The sequence below is a fragment of the Myotis nattereri genome (genome assembly GCF_964212035.1).
Source record: "Myotis nattereri genome assembly, chromosome: 6".
NCBI lineage: Eukaryota > Metazoa > Chordata > Mammalia > Chiroptera > Vespertilionidae > Myotis > Myotis nattereri.
Genome location: NC_138081.1, coordinates 8,556,315 through 8,574,360, shown reverse-complemented (window position 1 = coordinate 8,574,360; position 18,046 = coordinate 8,556,315). Strand labels below are relative to the sequence as shown.

Genomic DNA, 18,046 nt, shown 5'->3' with positions numbered 1-18,046 from the left:
TTTATACTTTCCATGAGTTCTATAATGAGTATGTGTGTGTTTTTTATATCAGGGAAATGCTTCTTATGAAAAGAGTCCCAGTGTTGGCCACTTTAGAAACATACCTGTGTCCATATCCTTCTGGCTCTTTCCTCCGTGTTTTATTCAGTACAAGAAGTTGTAATGTTCTCAGATGAGAAGGAAAGTAAAGGCACAGGCATGACTTACTTAGCTTGGGGCCCCTGTGGGTTAAATTGACAGGTTGTTTCCAGCCTTAAGGCCCAGCATTCATACCATCTATGAGTTAAGCTTTTGCTGATACACCAACCCTCACCCCAAGGCAAATGCTCCTTTTTTATACACTGTTTCAGTATTTACCACACTTTGTTTTTAAAAGGAGAAGAAAAAAACAGTACAATTATCTTTCTCTTCCACTGGCCACACGACACTGCATGTTCTTTAGAAGGAAGAAGGGAATGGCCATCTTTGTATTAGTGCCCAGAGAGACCTTTGCTCCTCAGTAATTAGCTAAACATCTTGAACAAATGTACAGTAGAACCCCCACAATATAAAGGTTTTCTGAAGGACTGTGTAAGGTATTTGTCTTAAAATACCAATTCATAGTTTTAAAAAAGTGTTCTCAGTGGCCCACACTAAGACATAATAGTCTGAAAAGCATCAGTGACAGGAAAGCAGCCGTTACAGCAGCCTTTACATTGCTTTTGATGGTTTGGGCTGTTTTCACAGTAGAACCATGTGTGCACGTATAAATTGATGTAGCCATTTTAGAAGGGCAGTTGAGCAATATCTGTCAAATTGAAAATACATATAACCTTTGTACTTCTGGGCATTCACTCTCCAAATAAACTTGCACAAAGTAGGCAAACACATATGGACAAATGTCCTTATCAGAGTGCTGCTGGTCCCGTGTTTCCCAATAGGAGAGTGACTGGAGTGCTGCAGTCACTGAGAGCAAGGTTGGTCTGTTTGTGTTCACGACAGTGGTAATGATGTTACCCTTTATTAAGTACATATTATATGCACTTTGCCGTGCACTTGACATATTTGATAATTCTTGTAATAGCTTTGTGGCAGGTATTACTATTATTATGACAGGTATTAGCATCTATTATTATTTTGCAGATGAGGAAAATGAGGCACAGAAATTAAATAACTTGCACAAGTAAGGGGCAGACTTGGTATTGAGATCCAAGCAGTCTGAGGCTTAAGCAGGTTGTACTTGGACCTCTGAAATACATATCCTCCTTTTCTGTTGAAAGAGAAAGATCACGATATAATGGTCCTTGCCTTACCCAGGTTTGCCTTACACTTTCTTCAGTGTAGGGAAGCATTACACAGTCAGAAACGGGCTGGGCTAGGCTGTGATATTTTGTAGGTTAGGTGCATTACATGCATTTCGACATATTTTCAGCTTTGAATGGGTTTATCCATATGTAACCCCATCGTAAGTCGAGGAGCATCTATTACATATTAAATAAAAAAGCAGTTCAAAACTGAAAGTATAGTATGCTGTCATTTGTGTTTTTAATTTTCAAAAAAGCAACAGCACACAGTGGAAGGATACAAAATAAACATAATGCTTCTTACAAGGAGGAAGTGGATGACCTCTATTTCTTACATGTGTTTTAGTAATAGGCATATATTATATAAATTTTTAACTAAAATAAGTGTATCTGGTATTTTGAAAAGTTACAATGCATACAGAAAACTAAGCTGAAGTCATGAGTCTCGAATGCTTTATCCCTTCCCTTTTACATACCTTAGTATAGGGTTTCCCTTATTCTAATACCCTACCACCACTCTCAGTTCAAGATATCAGCTCTCTTCAGAATTCACTTCCTCTGGGGTTCATTGTTTACCTGACCCCACTTCAAATATTTAAGTTTTTTATTGACATAGCACCTTAATTTTGTATTTTATTCCTTTAAATTACCTACATTTTTCTATTGTTTCCTAAAGGATTTGAGATTGCTTATTTTAAGATATGATTCTATAACCTAGTATAGTTCTATAGTTGAGCAGTAAGATTATCTTTTAGTGTCCTAGAATTAGGCAAAAAAACTGAATTTTGTAATTGTGATTTGACAAAAGGACACATACCATCTTGTTTTTCTTAAAAAACAAACAACAACAAAAACCACAGTTTTTCCCCCCTCATACTAAATTTGAAGAAAATGTCTGTTCCATAGGCTCTTTTATGCAATTCTTTTCTGGTTGTTTTTTATATTTTATTGATTTTTTACAGAGAGGAAGGGAGAGGGATAGAGAGTTAGAAACATCGATGAGAGAGAAACATCGATCAGCTGCCTCCTGCACACCCCCTACTGGGGATGTGCCTGCAACCAAGGTACATGCCCTTGCCCGGAATCAAACTTGAGACCCTTCAGTCCCCAGGTCGACGCTCTATCCAGTGAGCCAAACCGGCTAGGGCTTTTTCTGGTTGTTTTTGTGTGTTGTTTTTCTCTACCCAACTAAATTATAAGCTTCCTTAGGACAAATTCAATTTTCTTTCTTTTTTAAAATATCATTGGTTGATTTTGAGAGAAATATCATTTTATTCCACTTATTTATGCATTCATTGGTTGTGTCTTATATGTGCCTTATCTGGGAATGGAACCTACAGTCTTGGTATATCAGGACAATACTCTGAACCAACTGAGATAGCCGACCAAGGAAAATTCAATTTTCTATACTATTTCTGTTTCATTTCTACCTAGAAAATATTCACTTATTATTATGGTTGAAATTATAAATTAAGCAACAACTGCAACCTTGACACAGTTCAAAGAATATGTTACTGCTACTTTTCAAAGGCTTAATCTTTGAGCAGTTGGGAAATTGAGACTTTTGTCCTCCTCATGGGGGAATCTTCTGGTAGCCTTAAAAATAGAAACCACACCCGGCCGGCCTGGCTCAGTAGTTGAGCGCCACCCCATGAACCAGGAGGTCACAGTTCAGTTCCTGGTCAGGGCACGTGCCCTGGGTTTCGGGCTCCATCCCCAGTGTGGGACGTGCTGGAGGCAGCCAATCAGTGATTCTCGCATCATGGATATTTCTCTCTCTCTCTCTCTCTCTCTCTCTCTCTCTCTCTCTCTCTCTCTTTCTCTCTCTCCCTCTCTCCTCCCCTCCCCCCTTCCCTGTCTCCCTCTCCCTCTCTCTCCCTCTCTCTCCCTCTCTGAAGTCAATAAAACTAAAATTTTTTTAAAATAAATTTATTTCTCAGTGTGTAGCTTTTACTGAGTTCTTTTGTAACCCTTCCTACCTGAGTATGTAGTGTAAAGAATTGGAAATTTGTTTCAACTTTTGTGTTAATGACAGTTACTTTTTTAAAATATGTAAAAAAATATATATATAGCTTTTGTTAAAAAGGAGAGACAACTGGTCCAAAATGGAGTCACTTGTGCTAAGCCTCACATCAGCAAACCAACTTAATACCTCACATAATTGCAGTTTCAACCCCTCACTTTTTTCTTTCTCTTAGGCCAAGTTATCAGGGCATGGGACATTGGAGTGGCTACCATGAAGAAAGGAGAGGTGTGTCATTTACTGTGCAAACCAGAATATGCATATGGCTCCACTGGCAGTGTCCCCAAAATTCCCTCGAATGCAACTCTCTTTTTTGAGGCAAGTATGTGTGTGATGCTGCCTTGGTAGCATCTGCTCTGCTATAGTGCTGGTTCTAAAGCAGCAGGCAGTAGAACGAGGAGCTGAGCTTGCAATTGAGAATGCGATCCAATTTATTTCTTTTAGAGCTTGACTTTTTGAATTGTTTCCCACAAATCCAAGGGGTGTGTGCCAGTGCTTTCTTAGAAATGTGTCTCTGGCACAAAAAGATCATATCCAAATAAACAAGCGACCAGGCTTAGCAATAAAGGTTCTGGTCAGTAGTGTGAGTATGACATACTAAAATTGACCAGATGGAATGTGGGAAATAAATGTTGACATATGTCTAAATCAAGTTTTTGGTTTTTGTATTTATTTAGTTTAATCCTTACCCAAAGATAAGGATTTCACTCTCTCTAAAAATCAAATTTTTTTCCATTGATTTTTAGAGAGAGTGAAAAGGAGGGATGGAAGTGGGGGGAGAAAGAAAGACACATCTATGTCAGAAATACACATCGATTAGTTGCCACCGCACATGTGCCCTGACCAGGGCCGGGGATCAAACCTGCAACCCAGGTATGGTGCCCTTGACTAGGAATCAAACTTGTGACACTTCAAGGCGCAGGCTGATGCTCTAACCAATAAGCACACCGGCAAGGGCCTAAATCAAATTCTAAGGCATTTTCATATTATAAGGTTTATAAATGTAACATCTCATTAGACACAGTAGGGGTGATAACATGTTATTGATTGTGTGTTGAGTTACACACATTTGACTAAAATTGATTTTAAAATTTTTAAATGTCTGAAACAGTGTAACTAGGTAAAATACACCCTTAAGTGGTTAAAGGCCTGGTTTCATAGGATTTATTCTTACATTTTAGGAAGAGGATTCCATGAATCTGGGATGGAAAAGTGGTGGTGTCTCAAGTCAGACAAAATGGTTTTCGGCCAGCACTTTGTAGTTCTGGCTTTTTGCCCATCAGGCATTTTTCCTAGTATTTCCTGTCTGTCTTTACTCTGCTCCCCACAGGATGTGGTCCCAGACATTATCATTACATGAAGGTTCTTTCCAGGTATTGAAAAGTGCAATGTTCTTGTTTTCCCACTCTTCCAATAACTAAGATGCGTAGATAAATATAAACAGTTTTATTTTTGTAAAATGAAAGAATTGGTTGCCCTTCCCTTTAAGTATATTAAATTAGCTTTGTTTGATCTTTTCTCAGCCAAATTTCTTTCTTCTTTCTAGATTGAGCTCCTTGATTTCAAAGGAGAGGATTTATTTGAAGATGGAGGCATTATCCGAAGAATCAAACAGAAAGGAGAAGGCTATTCAAACCCAAACGAGGGAGCCACAGTAGAAAGTAAGCAGATGTGAGAGCAAAATAGTCCTTAACGGTTGGGTTCCATTTATGTGGGTGAAATGGAGATTTCTTTTTAAAACTTTGTTTATAGAAATAAATATAGTGAATATATATCAACAATAGTTTAAATTTGACATTTGTTTAATAATGCTTCCATTTAGTAAATATTTACTTAACATGTATATACCAGGTACTATTCCAGACTCCACAAACTCACAAAATGAACAAAAGAATATCCCACCCATCAGGGAATTCTTACTCTGTGGACTCCTTGGTATGCTAACAACTGTATTAGTTGCCATATATGTTTATTTACATGTTCCTCACAATAACCTTGTACGGTAAGATTTATTATCCTAAGAAAAGTAAGAAGTTTTCTAAATTGCCGGTACGGAGTTACTAAACAGAGTAATAGATTATAATGCCCTTCAGGCCTTTCCAACCCATGTCCCTGGCTGTCATCAAGATAAACAGTTCATCATTTAAGCTTGATCAGAATTGGATGAGAGTGTTCATTCTGTTCTACATCAGGAGACCTGGGTTCAAGGTCTGCTTTTTATTGAGTGACCTGAGACTATTTTATTTTTTCATTTGCTAAGTTGAGAGTGAGGATACTACTGAGGTCTTGGGTGACTGGTCATTCTTCCTCCCAGAGCACATTGTGTACACCATTGTGTACTGCTCATCAGTTAACATTGCAACCAGCATTTGCCCATTTCCTCAGTACACAGTGAGTGCTTGACTAGAAGCTTCTTCATCCTTTTGTTTCCAGCATCACCGACAGAGCCTTACTCAGAAAATGCATTTTGCATGCATTTTGGAAAGATGCCATTTATTGAGCTGAAGTACTTCAAAAAGAAGTGTGAGAAAACAGGACTACTTCCATTAAGAAAAAAAAAATCAAATCACTAAGCAAGGATGGCAACATGAACTATTATAAAAGTTCCATTTGAAAATAAAGCGTTCATTTAAAACTGTAAACTAGAATAGTTTATTTTCAAATATTACTTTGGACCCATATTTCATTTTTATGAGTCTGGCAAATTAGTCCAAATTAGTTGTTCTAAAATTGGAAATAGTAAAAATAGTATTACTGTACTATTGCAATTGAAGTGTTTAGATAGTTATCATTCACAATAAGATTTAGACTAAATGAAGAAGAGCTCAGATGTATGTTGGAGAAATCCCTAGACCAGGAGTCAGGAGATAGGGTTCTGGCTTCAGCTGGCTCTCTCCTCCTCCTTACCTCTCTGAGCTTCAGCTTCCTTCCTATACAGTGATGCAGACAGGTAGACCCTCTTGGCTCCTATGGTCCCACTAGCCATAAACACTCTTTGATAAAATTCTAAATGTTTGTAAAAGTTATAGGAATGGTAGAAAATCATTTTCAGTATATGAACAATCACTATTCCAGTGTGATTTTTCTTACCTCAATTAAGATGACCATCTTGTAATTTTTATTCAGTGCTGTCCTTTTTCCATTTTAAAATAGTCACTGTGTTCTAAAGTATTCTAATTGACATTGCTATGATGACTGTTAGTCATGGCACTTTAGTTTAATTGCCAGTAGTGACTACCTTGTTACTTCTAAGCTTTGCTTTCACAGAAAATCCAGTCTGACCGACCTAAGGCTCTAAATAGCCACCAGCTCCTCTTCTCCCAACTCCTGGTCCCTCCGTCTTCTGCTTTGTTAAATTCAGTGCTTGTGGCTGGTACATGGAGGTGCTGGCTGGATGTGGCTCTCTTGCCTGGTGCCTCGCAGTGCTTTCAACCACATTCGCAGGCAAAGAATACAGACAACGGGCAGTAATTTTCAAATGTGAAAATTTCTAGAGTGGTTTCTGGGATTCAGATTGTTGGAGTACCCTTTCCTCTCACCTCCTTTTCCTCTCCAAACCCCACTGAAGTGAGAGAGGAGGAATTATTGCAAATAAAAGAGGAAGAAATCCACATTAGTTAGTGCTTGAATCCAGGAAGAATACAAGAAGTGAATCAGAAATTATGAAAATTCTGGAATATGTAAACTAGATGAAACTGGACTGATGGAAACTAGGGTTGGGAAACTCAACCCAAAACAGGTGTAGAGAAGACCTCTGTAGAGGTACATGCCGTTCTTCTCAAGCTTGGGCAGAACTCCAAGCCCACAGGCAGCTGGTGTGAGGGAGCCGAAGCAGGCTATGGGGCAATCCTCAGGGTTGTTATAAAACAATATGGAACAGCTGGGCCAGTAAACCTCTAATGGAGTAGTTCTTTGGCTGAATTTAGAATTACCTGGGGAGCTTTTAAAATTCTGATGCCCAAGCTTCAGCCCAGACCAGTTAAACAAAAGATTCAAACCCCAAAGGATGGAACTCCTCAGGCACAAGTGTGTGTGTGTGTTGTTTGGGGGTGGTTGTTTTTTTGTTTGTTCGTTTGTTTGTTTTTAACTCCCCTAGTGATTGTAGTTTGCAGACAAGGATTGAGAATTCCTACTCTAGGGTCTGACTGGCTTTTGCTCCCAGGCTGAAGCCGGTAAGGCCATATTAAAATTAATGCTAGATACTAGTAAGAATAGCATGTAGAACTTACACATCCACCCAAAAGGGAGTAGGGAAGTAGAGGATCAAGAAAAATTGTATAAATCTAGCAAAAGTAATAAAAGAAAAATAACAAAATTTATATAGAAAACCTAAAATAAGATGGTAGGAATAAAACAAATCATCAGTGATTACAAAAAATAGGGATAGGATTCTCATAAGGTTAAAATGAGAACAAAATCTAGCTCTGTAGTCTTTGTAAATAAAACACCAAAAACAAAATAGCACCAAAAATTGAAAATAGAGGAATGGTTTTATGTGCCTATCTTGAGACCTGATAAGAGCTATGAGTTCTTTTTTAGTTTGGTTTTTCACATACTTTTCAAGTATCGATGTCCTGTCAAATTTTGTCCAGTAGGAGAGAGAAAATTCTTAAAACCATTTTTTTTTTATGTTTTCACAAAATAATGTACTGTGACACTTGGTCTAAAATGGACAGTATTTATTCTTTCAAATATTTTGGATTTATATAGCTCCTTCTAAAAAAAGGTATCTTTAAGTCTTAAGGTAGAGTAAAATCTTAGTAGAAAATAGTCTTTTTTTGTTACTAAAAAATCCAGCCAATGGATCATTTACTTTAGAATAATATTAAAAGACAAAAGCTCCTTATAAGTAAAGAATTTAAATAGTTCTTGGAATTTATTAAAAATAGGAGTACTGACTAATATATCAAAAAGGAAAATTCCTATAAATGAGTGAAAATTACTACCATTTTCCCTACTGTTCTGTTTTCAGATTAATCATTAAAAAAATATTTTCTTTGTGGCCCTGAACTGTGTATTGGGCACAGTGAGAAGCATAAGACATTGCCTTTGCCTACTTTTAAGTTTTATTCACAATTTAACAGCTTTCTCTGTGGAGCCATTAACTTGGCGGTTCTCAACCTGTGGGTCGCGACCCTTTCATAGGGGTCGCCTTAGACCAGCCGTGGGCAAACTACGGCCTGCGGGCCATCCGGGCAGTTTGAAATGAATAAAACTAAAAAAAATAAGACCGTACCCTTTTATGTAATGATGTTTACTTTGAATTTATATTAGTTCACACAAACACTCCATCCATGCTTTTGTTCCGGCCCTCCAGTCCAGTTTAAGAACCCATTGTGGCCCTCCAGTCAAAAAGTTTGCCCACCCCTGGGCTAGAAGCTTTATTCAGTATTTAATTGAATCCTCGCAACAATTATGAGTTAGCTAATATCCTTTCCCCCATGCTGTGCATGAAGAAACTGAGTCAGACAATTTAAATGAACTTGCCCAAAGCCACAGTTGTTAAATGGCAAACTGGGACTGGAACCCAGGTCTGATTAAAGTGCTAACCTGTGTAGAGTGGTGAGGATTTGTGTTGGTGTAGAATGTATTGCTATGAGTATGCTTCCTGTTTAGACTAAGATATATGTCAACTGTATAAATGTTATTCTATTCAAGTAGCCAGCTTCCAAGCCTGCTGTTAGTTAGGACCTGTCCCTCAGTTTCATAAGCAATCCTGCAGAGGCATTTGTTCATCTCGAATAGTACGAAATGGTGCAGAGGAAGAAGGGAGGCAGTTTGCCCCCAAATTGACCACCACGCCTGGTGGGAACAGTTTCTCTTCTAATCAGTGATTAAATATGCTCTCCTAACTCTAGAAATCCATCTCTGCTTCCTCATTTGCCTTTTCACAGGGTTGTTAAGGTCCCCTTGTCTCTTGGATGCTCTTGCTCTATTAGGCAGGAGACACAGGCAGAGAGAAGCTCATTTGGCATGAATTAGGCAGCAGAGAAAAAAACCTTGGCAAGTGGGAGTAACCTGCCACAACCTGGTTTTCTCTGGCCAAATGACCGATCTTGTCTAATAGTAATGCTGTTACAACATTCCCATTTAGATCCCCATGACCCAGTAATTGTTTTGGGAATGAGTGCAAAGCTATCAGACACCAACAACTATAATTAGAAAAGGGAAAACAGACACTCACCAGAGCTGCGTCTTTAGGCTGGAACGTTTACAGCACTTTATTTTTGGGTTGTGGAGCCTTTCTCACTTTTGCTTCCTAAAATACAAATTATACAGTTTTTGCATTCCAGTTTTTGTTACTACAGCACACACACACACACACACACACACACACACACACACACACACGGTTTAATCAGAGTACAAATTGCTGTCAGCACATTGAGTTCATGTGCCAGCCACATTCAGAACAGGGTGTTCTGTGCTCTTCAAAACAAAATTGCTCCAGGGCAGTCAGAGAACAATAAGTCAGAGCTCCAGCTTAAGTGATGTTTTGCAGCAGACGGGGCTCACTTGATGTGGTTACAGCTCATATTGCATAGCTAAACTGGAGTAATTTGGTTTGGTTTGACTTTTGGGGGATTGGAGGACCTTTCCCCCTCCCCCACCCTCCTTTAAGTTGCATAGACTTTAAGACAAAAGAAAATGTTGTCCCTTTTTAACTTGTGTATTTCTTCTCTACCAAAAAAATCCTAAGTAGAAGCATCCTGTATGTACTTTTCTTCTCTTTGGGCACGTCATAGATCGTTTACTTCCCATAAATTATACTGGTTGGAATTAGCAACAGACCTTCTGAGCCCTAGGGGCTGAGCTCCCAGTGAGTCATGGTGGTTATTATTAAATATTTATTGAGTATTTGCATTAAGAAATGCAAGGTCAGAAGCAACCGCAGGTCCTCCACAGCCAGAGCTGCCAGAGTAGTCCTTAGTAGCAATTGTTGAGACAATTTAAAAAATAGTTACTGGCTCTGTAGGAGATAGACATGTCTGCCTCTGTCACCACAAAGGGGGCCCCTACTATAGCTATAGGCACACATTTGTGTGGCTGCTGTGGCTCGGAGGTGGTGTGTGAGTCCGTCACACCAGTGTTCCAAGTTTAGAAGCCAGTTAAGGAGCCATAGCCTTTGCTACTTGTAGATGTAAAGAATCAATGGACTATATACTCTCTGAGGCTATAATACCTACTCTTAGCTAACATTCCAGATAGCATCAGTATTAAAGGTGGTGGTTTTATATATACATACAAACTAGGGGGCAAGGGGGCGCGCACAGATAGTTTATCAGTTTCAGATTTTATGGTACTATATGTAGTGCTTGCTCAGGTCCAACTTAGAAGAGTTCGATTTACCAGAAACAAACATTGGTTCTATTATTTATTATCTTGGGCCAGCTGCAATGAATGTGGGGTTTTTTTTTGTTTTTGCTTTCTTAATTATGCCTTCACTATCATTTGACTTGAACTTGTCTTTTTTTGTTTGTTTGCTTCACTTACCTTTCCCAACATGTTTATTAGTAGCCAGTCTTATTTTCCTAATATCATCGGATATCACATGCAAGGAGAACTTCTGGAGTTATTTGTGAAATTTTTATATCTAATACATGCATCGAGCCCCAAACCAGGCCTGGGACGTGACACACAGGCAGGAGTCCTTGCAGTCTCTGCGTTTCCTGTTTTGAAAACACATTTAAACTTGATCAACCAAAAACCACAATGAATGTACTGATAGTTTCCTCCCCCACAAATGTACTCTCTCCTTTAGGGAGGAAGATACTTCTAACAATAAACCTCAGACAAAAAGATTTGTCGACTCAGTTGTGAGCTACTAAGGTATCTCAATACTTGAAGAATCCCACAGTACACAGGGGCTGAACCTCACTGCTCACTCAGCAAATCTGTCAGGAAAAGTGTCATCGCATTCATCTAAATCCAATTTCTTGGGCAGATTTAAAAATACTTAACGCAAACTTTTCAGAACCCTCAACTTTAGAAACATCAGCATTTACTCTAGTAAAAATATCTATACTTCTAGTATATGTATACATTTGAAAATAATAAAGTTGAATTTATTTTTCAGATATTTTCCAATTCAAAAGAACTTTCAATGTGTTGCACGTTGATTACGTTTTATCTAGAGTAGCGGTTCTCAACCTGTGGGTCGCGACCCCTTTGGTGGTCGAACAATCCTTTCACAGGGGTCGTCTAAGACCATCCTGCATATCAGATATTTACATTACGATTCATAACAGTAGCAACATTACAGTTATGAAGTAGCAACGAAAATAATTTTATGGTTGGGTTACAACATGAGGAACTGTATTTAAAGGGCCAGAAGGTTGAGAACCACTGATCTAGAGCATTCCAAAAGTTTGTGGAATAGAACCATCAGCATTTCTGAGTATGGGACAAAGAGCAAAATTCCTATATGCCAGCTGTACCCTGAGAGTCAAACCTTTTGTAGTTTGGCCAAGCTTCGACTCCATCCTAAGTCTGCAGTGGGAACAAATCAGGATGCTATTAATCCTAGTGAATTAGAAAGGCATAAATGTCCATGAGACATTGTGGCTCCTCGTGTCAATGGAACTGGTGTCTTCAGGGTTTCTCTCATTTCTCAGGCCAGGCTAAAAGTAACTGATCAAATGATTAACTATGGGAATTACCTTTAAAACTGATTTGTGGCCTATATTGAGAGTTATATTACTGGGTCACAGAACCTTGGAAATCATGTAGTTCAAAAATAGAGTAAGTTGGAATTAAATTTGTATTTGGAAAATAGTTGTTTCATGGAATGACTGTAACAGAATGAGTGAATTTTTTTTAAGTCTAAAGCAAGTTATTGATGTACAGTAGAGCAAACAGTAAAAAAAAAAGTAAGCATTTTAGGAAATCGTTACATTTTAATCTAGGCCATTAGATTACAGAAGTAGGAATAAAGAATTTTCTTATGAAAGACAAGATATTATATTGTTGTGCAATAATACAAGCAGTTGGTTTTTTCTTATTCAGTCAAAGATCTAAATGGTAAGGAATGAGTAACCCTTACTATTAAAAAAAGAAAAAGTAGTTGAAAGTTTGAGAGTATTGCTTATCCTGGGGGAGGGGGGGCTCTAATCGAGCAAGAAAAAAATACATGCATTTTTAAGTAATTTGGTTTGTGATGATATAGTAGAGTATTTATTGATTGTCACAGTTTACATTTATTTCTCCACCAAAGGATATGGCTATGTTAGTTGTTGATGATGTTGCCATTGGGTTTTCCATTTTTATTCAAATACTAGAGGCCCGGTGCACAGATTCGTGCACCAGTGGGGCCCCTTGGCCTGGCCTGTGGACATCCCCTGAAGGGTCCCGGATTGCAAGAGGGCTCATGCAGGCCAAGGGGCCTCACTGGTGCACGATTGGGGCCAGGGATGTACCGTGGGAGGTTTGCCGGCTGGGGAGGATCCGCTGGAGGGCTCCAAGGCGTGGTCCCGCCTGTCTCACCCAGTCCCCATCGGCCAGACCCCAGTAGCAAGCTAACCTACTGGTCAGAGCGTCTGCACCCTGGTGGTCAGTGTGCATGAGAGCTATCAGTCAAATGGTCACTTCGTCTTTTATATATATAGATATATCTATAATAATAAAAATGTAATATGCAAATTGACTTAATGACCAAACAACAGAACGACTGTCTGGATGACCTTCTGGACAACCACACTATGATACACACTGGCACCAGGCCAGCCAAGGCGGATGCAGTGCGATTGGTCGGGGTGCCCTACCATCGCCCTGCAAAGGGAGGCCGAGGTCACCCTCTGCGGGGCGATCAATGGGGGGGCTCCGCAATTAATTGCCCCAGAGGGAGGCTCAGACCACCAGCCAGTGGGGCGATCAATGGGAGGGGGGCTTCGTGATCACCCCAGGGAGGGAGGCCCAGGTCACCTTCTGTGCGGCAATTGATCGCAGAGCCCTGGCCAGGTGGGTGGGACCTCCTTCTGTTGGATGATCGATCACGGAGCCCCGTGATCAATTGCCCCAAAGAGGGAGGCCTAGGCTACCAGGCTGGCAGCAGGTGGGCGGGGCCTCCCTCTGCAGGGCAATTGATCTGGTGGCCCCACGATAGATCGCCCCACAGAGGGAGGCCCAGGCCAGCCAAAGCTATCACACCACACAGATGGCAAGCAGTGGCAGCGGCAAAGGTGGGTCCAGCTGCCAGCATCTGGGGGAAGGAGAACCCCAATAGGCCCTGATAGCCGGCCAGGCCTAGGGACCCTACCTGAAGGGTCCTGGATTGCGAGAGGGTGCAGGCCAGGCTGAGGGACACCCTACCCCGCGCTCCCCCCCCCCCCCGCACAAATTTCGTGCACCGGACCTCTGGTATATACCAAGTGTACCGGTTAATAATGCAGATTTTTTTCAATAGATGGAGTTATGCATATGTTGGTATATATGCAGTTTGATTTGTATGCTGTTTTGTTGTATTGACAGCAAGCTTCAAAACTTCATATGTCAAATTTGCTGAAGCTGTTGACATAATAGATATTTTTACACTTAAAAATGTAGAATTTCTCCCTAACTGGTTTGGCTCAGCTGATAGAGCGTTGGCCTGCGGACTCAAGGGTCCCAGGTTCGATTCCGGTCAAGGACATGTACCTTGGTTGCGGGCACATCCCCAGTGGGGAGTGTGCAGGAGACAGCTGATCGATGTTTCTCTCTCATCGATGTTTCTAATTCTCTATCCCTCTCCCTTCCTCTCTGTAAAAATCAATAAAAAATATATTTTTTAAAAATGTCGAATTTCATGCCAAAAAAAGAAGATTTGTGGAAAGTTTTAATTCATCACTTTATTTTGAAGAAAAGTGCTACTGAAAGCTACCGTATACTTCGGGAAGCTTATGGTGAACATGCTCCATATCAAGATACTTGTGAACGCTGGTTTAAACACTCTAAAAGTGATGATTTCGATGTGAAAGACAAAGAACGTCCAGGTCAACCGAAAAAGTTTGAAGACCAACAATTTCAAGCATTATTGGATGAAGATGCGTGTCAAACTCAAAAACAACTTGCAGAAAGATTAAACGTTGCTCAGCAAACAATTTCCTATTATTTACAAGCAATGGGAAAGATTTTAAAAGAAGAAAAATGGGTGCCACATCAACTGAATGAAAGACAAATGGAAAACTGAAAAGTCGTCAGTAAAATGTTGCTTCAACGGTATGAAAGAAAGTCATTTTTGCCTCAAATTGTGACTGGCGATGAAAAGTGGATTTATTTTGAGAATCCCAAACGCACAAAATCGTGGGTTGATCCAGGTCAATCATCAACATCGACTGCAAGGCCAAATCGCTTCGGAAAGACGACAATGCTCTGCGTTTGGTCGGATCGGAAGGTGTGGTGTATTATGAGCTTCTTAAACCAGGTGAAATCGTTAATACTGATGCTACCAACAACAAATAATTTAAACCACGCTTTGATCGTGAAACGAACAGAATGGGCCAGAAGATACGGCAAAGTAATTTTGCTTCATGATGACCCACCATCACACACTTCAAAACCAGTTAAAGACACGTTAAAAGATCTTGCCTGGGAAGTATTAACCCACCCACCGTATTCACCAGACCTTGCTCCTTCAGATTACCACTTGTTCTGATCGATGGCACATGCACTTTCTGAGCAGCACTTCAAAACATAAGAAGAAGTGGAAAATTGGGTCTCTGAATGGTTTGCCTCAAAACAAGAAAGTTCTATTGGGACAGTATCCACAAATTACCTGAAAGATGGGGAAAATGTGTAGCTAGCGATGGACATTACTTTGAATAAAGCCCTTTTGATGTTTCTCTTGAAATTATCGTGTTTTCTTTGATTATAAAATCTGCCATTATTAACCAGTACACCTTGGGAAATGGTCATTCAGTTTTTCATACCAAAGCAAGGTACAGTTCTGAATGTTCAAGGCATTACATATTTAATATTAAATTGGTGACATTTTGATAATTATCTATTCACTAATATAGTATTTCTTAATCCTCTGAGGAAACCTCTGCCATTTAGTAGGTTTTAATTAAACCCATTTTCCATACTTTTATTATTCACTAAGCTATCATATTGATATAGTTTTCAGTAATCTAAGTTTAAGCTTAAAACAGGAAGAAACATGATTGCTCTTAAATTTCAGAATGAATAGACTAAGCTTCCACAACACATACCATTATATCTCTAGATCAGTGGTTCTCAACCTTCCTAGTGCCGCGACCCTTTAATACAGTTCCTCATGTTGTGGTGACCCCCAACCATAAAATTATTTTCATTGCTACTTCATAACTGTAATTTTGCTACTGTTATGAATCGTAATGTAAATATCTAATATGCAGGATGTATTTTCATTGTTACAAATGGAACATAATTAAAGCATAGTGATTAATCACAAAAACAATATGTAATTAGATATGTGTTTTCCGATGGTTTTAGGCGACTCCTGTGAAAGGGTCGTTCGACCCCCAAAGGGGTCGCGACCCACAGGTTAAGAACTGCTGCTCTAGATGACGTGAGAAGGGGAAACACTCATTTATCATTTCTCTAAGTTTGCCAGTCCTAAGGAACAGCTTGGTTGACTGCCTGTCTCCTCTCCCTCAGTCCACCTGGAAGGCCGCTGTGGTGAAAGGATGTTTGATTGCAGAGATGTGGTTTTCATTGTTGGCGAAGGAGAAGACCACGACATTCCAATTGGAATTGACAAAGCCCTGGAGAAAATGCAGCGGGAAGAACAATGTATTTTATGTCTTGGACCACGGTAAGCAGCATACCAGTTCAGTGCACAGTGACATTGTCTAAAGAACAGGGATATGCTTGCTTGTTTGGTCAACATTTGATATTTTAGGTGAAGCTAATGCTAACAGAAACAATTAAATCAAGCTATAGTTAGTGATGGAGTGAATTACTGGGCCTTATATAACAAACGTTTATGGACCTGTTTACTTGATTGATGTGTGTTAATAGGACTGGCAGACAAGTTTTGCTTTTTTGTGTATTTGTTTTGCTTGTCATATTGCCAAGACAGGAAGCTATTGGGACTTCTCATGTGATCCTCTTGCCCCCTGTTCCCTTTTCTCCAAATGAGGCAGTAAAACATGGTGGGTTGGAAGTAGAAGCAGCATTTGGATGACTTATTACCACTTGAATTTGTGCCACCTGTTCTTATACAGAGTCCCTGAAAAAAAAACAAGTGCTCTTCCTGGGCCTAAAGGCAGTGGAGATGACTCATTTTTGCCTAAATTTTTTCCATCATAAGGATACCCATTAGCACTTCCAAGCTTAGAACTATCAGACACTAACAGTCTCTCTTATGAAAACATGTTTGGTATTATTTTTAGATCTAAAATTATACCATGGACCCAACCCTTCTATCTTGAGAAATGGGCCCTTGAGAGAAACCAGGGTATTTTGATTCTGTTTGCCTGTAAGTGCATCTGCTTATCTCATGTCTACTCCCTCTCTGGCTCTTTGGGTTTCAGTCAGTAGGATTTTGAGAAATTAAGAATCTTGATGAAATAGATTACCAGTAGGTAATATTGCGCCTGTTGTACAATCGCTTGCCTTTATGCAGCCTCAGTAGTAATCAGTGGCATATTTACCTTTGCCCTAACACTTGGGCCATGATCCTATTTCTCAAGTGATATTTTAACCATGCCACTACTCACTTGAAAACCCTTCCAAAATGCTCACCACCTTGAACCTTGTTACAGCTTTCACTGGGGGCACCTTTTATTTAATACCTTCTTTTCCTCTGTCATATTCCTTTCTCCACTACTGGGTTCCCACTTCAGTGTCTTTTATTTATATTTACTTAATATTTGTAGTTCACCCTCAGGTGAACCTATTTGCCTCTTTCTATAATGAATTTTTTTTAAATCAAGCAATGCATGGAAAAGGCTTTCTCCCCCATATCTAAATAATATCTAATGTTTTTTAATCTGGCATTCCAAAATCACAGTAGTTCTAGATTTCTATAAAGAGTGTTATTTATGTCCCATGTATCTTTTCAGATTTCAGTTCCTAGAGGATAAGTTCTTTATACACTGTGAGCATATGATATCATTTGAATCCATTTGTTATATTTTAAACTGGCTGACAAGGCACTTGTAGAGGCAGATGTCTCAAGTTTAATGGCAAAGAGAAACAAAATCTCATAAAGTTGTGGAGAACTAAATAAGATAATGCATGTAAAGAACTTAGCAAAGTGCCTGACACATATAAGCCCCTCAAAAGGAATATGTTGTTATTTTTCTCTTCAAGATGTCAGTATGTTGAGTTACTTAATGGCCTGCTGTGCAAAAGGAGACTGTTTACATGTGCACTGCGTGGCATTATCCCCGTATGTAGAAAACCCAACGCACCAGGCCTGTGCACCATTGCAGTGGCACTTGAGTGTTGTAATGTGGCTGTTGCAAATAGATGCTCTGTGTCACTTCCTGTCACCTATAGTGCCTTCTCTAAAGATTTCCAGGGCATACCTTCTCCTCCATTCCGATAGACTATTTGATGGGGTGTTTCCATAAGAAGTTTATAAAACACTTCCAAAGAACCTATTTTCTCTCTTCTCATCAGGACAGTATCTTGTATATTGTTTTAAATACTGTGAATATTCACCTTTTTCATTTTAGTTTAAGGCTGGTTAGTTTTAACTTTTTCCTTATGTTTCTGTCCTGTACCAACCCCAAACAACAACAAGGCAGTATGGGTCAAAAACTAAACCATTTTCTGA

General features: G+C 39.5%; 1 protein-coding gene across 4 annotated transcripts in view; it reads left to right on the top strand.

Moving 5' to 3' along the window:
• Positions 1-18,046, top strand: part of FKBP5 (FKBP prolyl isomerase 5) — a 117,217-nt gene that overhangs the window by 74,833 nt on the left and 24,338 nt on the right. For all 4 annotated transcript variants that reach the window (XM_081095034.1, XM_081095037.1, XM_081095036.1 and 1 more), the window contains 3 exons: positions 3,482-3,624; positions 4,853-4,967; positions 15,919-16,075. In XM_081095034.1, coding sequence (XP_080951160.1) covers positions 3,482-3,624; positions 4,853-4,967; positions 15,919-16,075 — 415 coding nt within the window. The remainder of the gene's footprint in view (positions 1-3,481; positions 3,625-4,852; positions 4,968-15,918; positions 16,076-18,046) is intronic.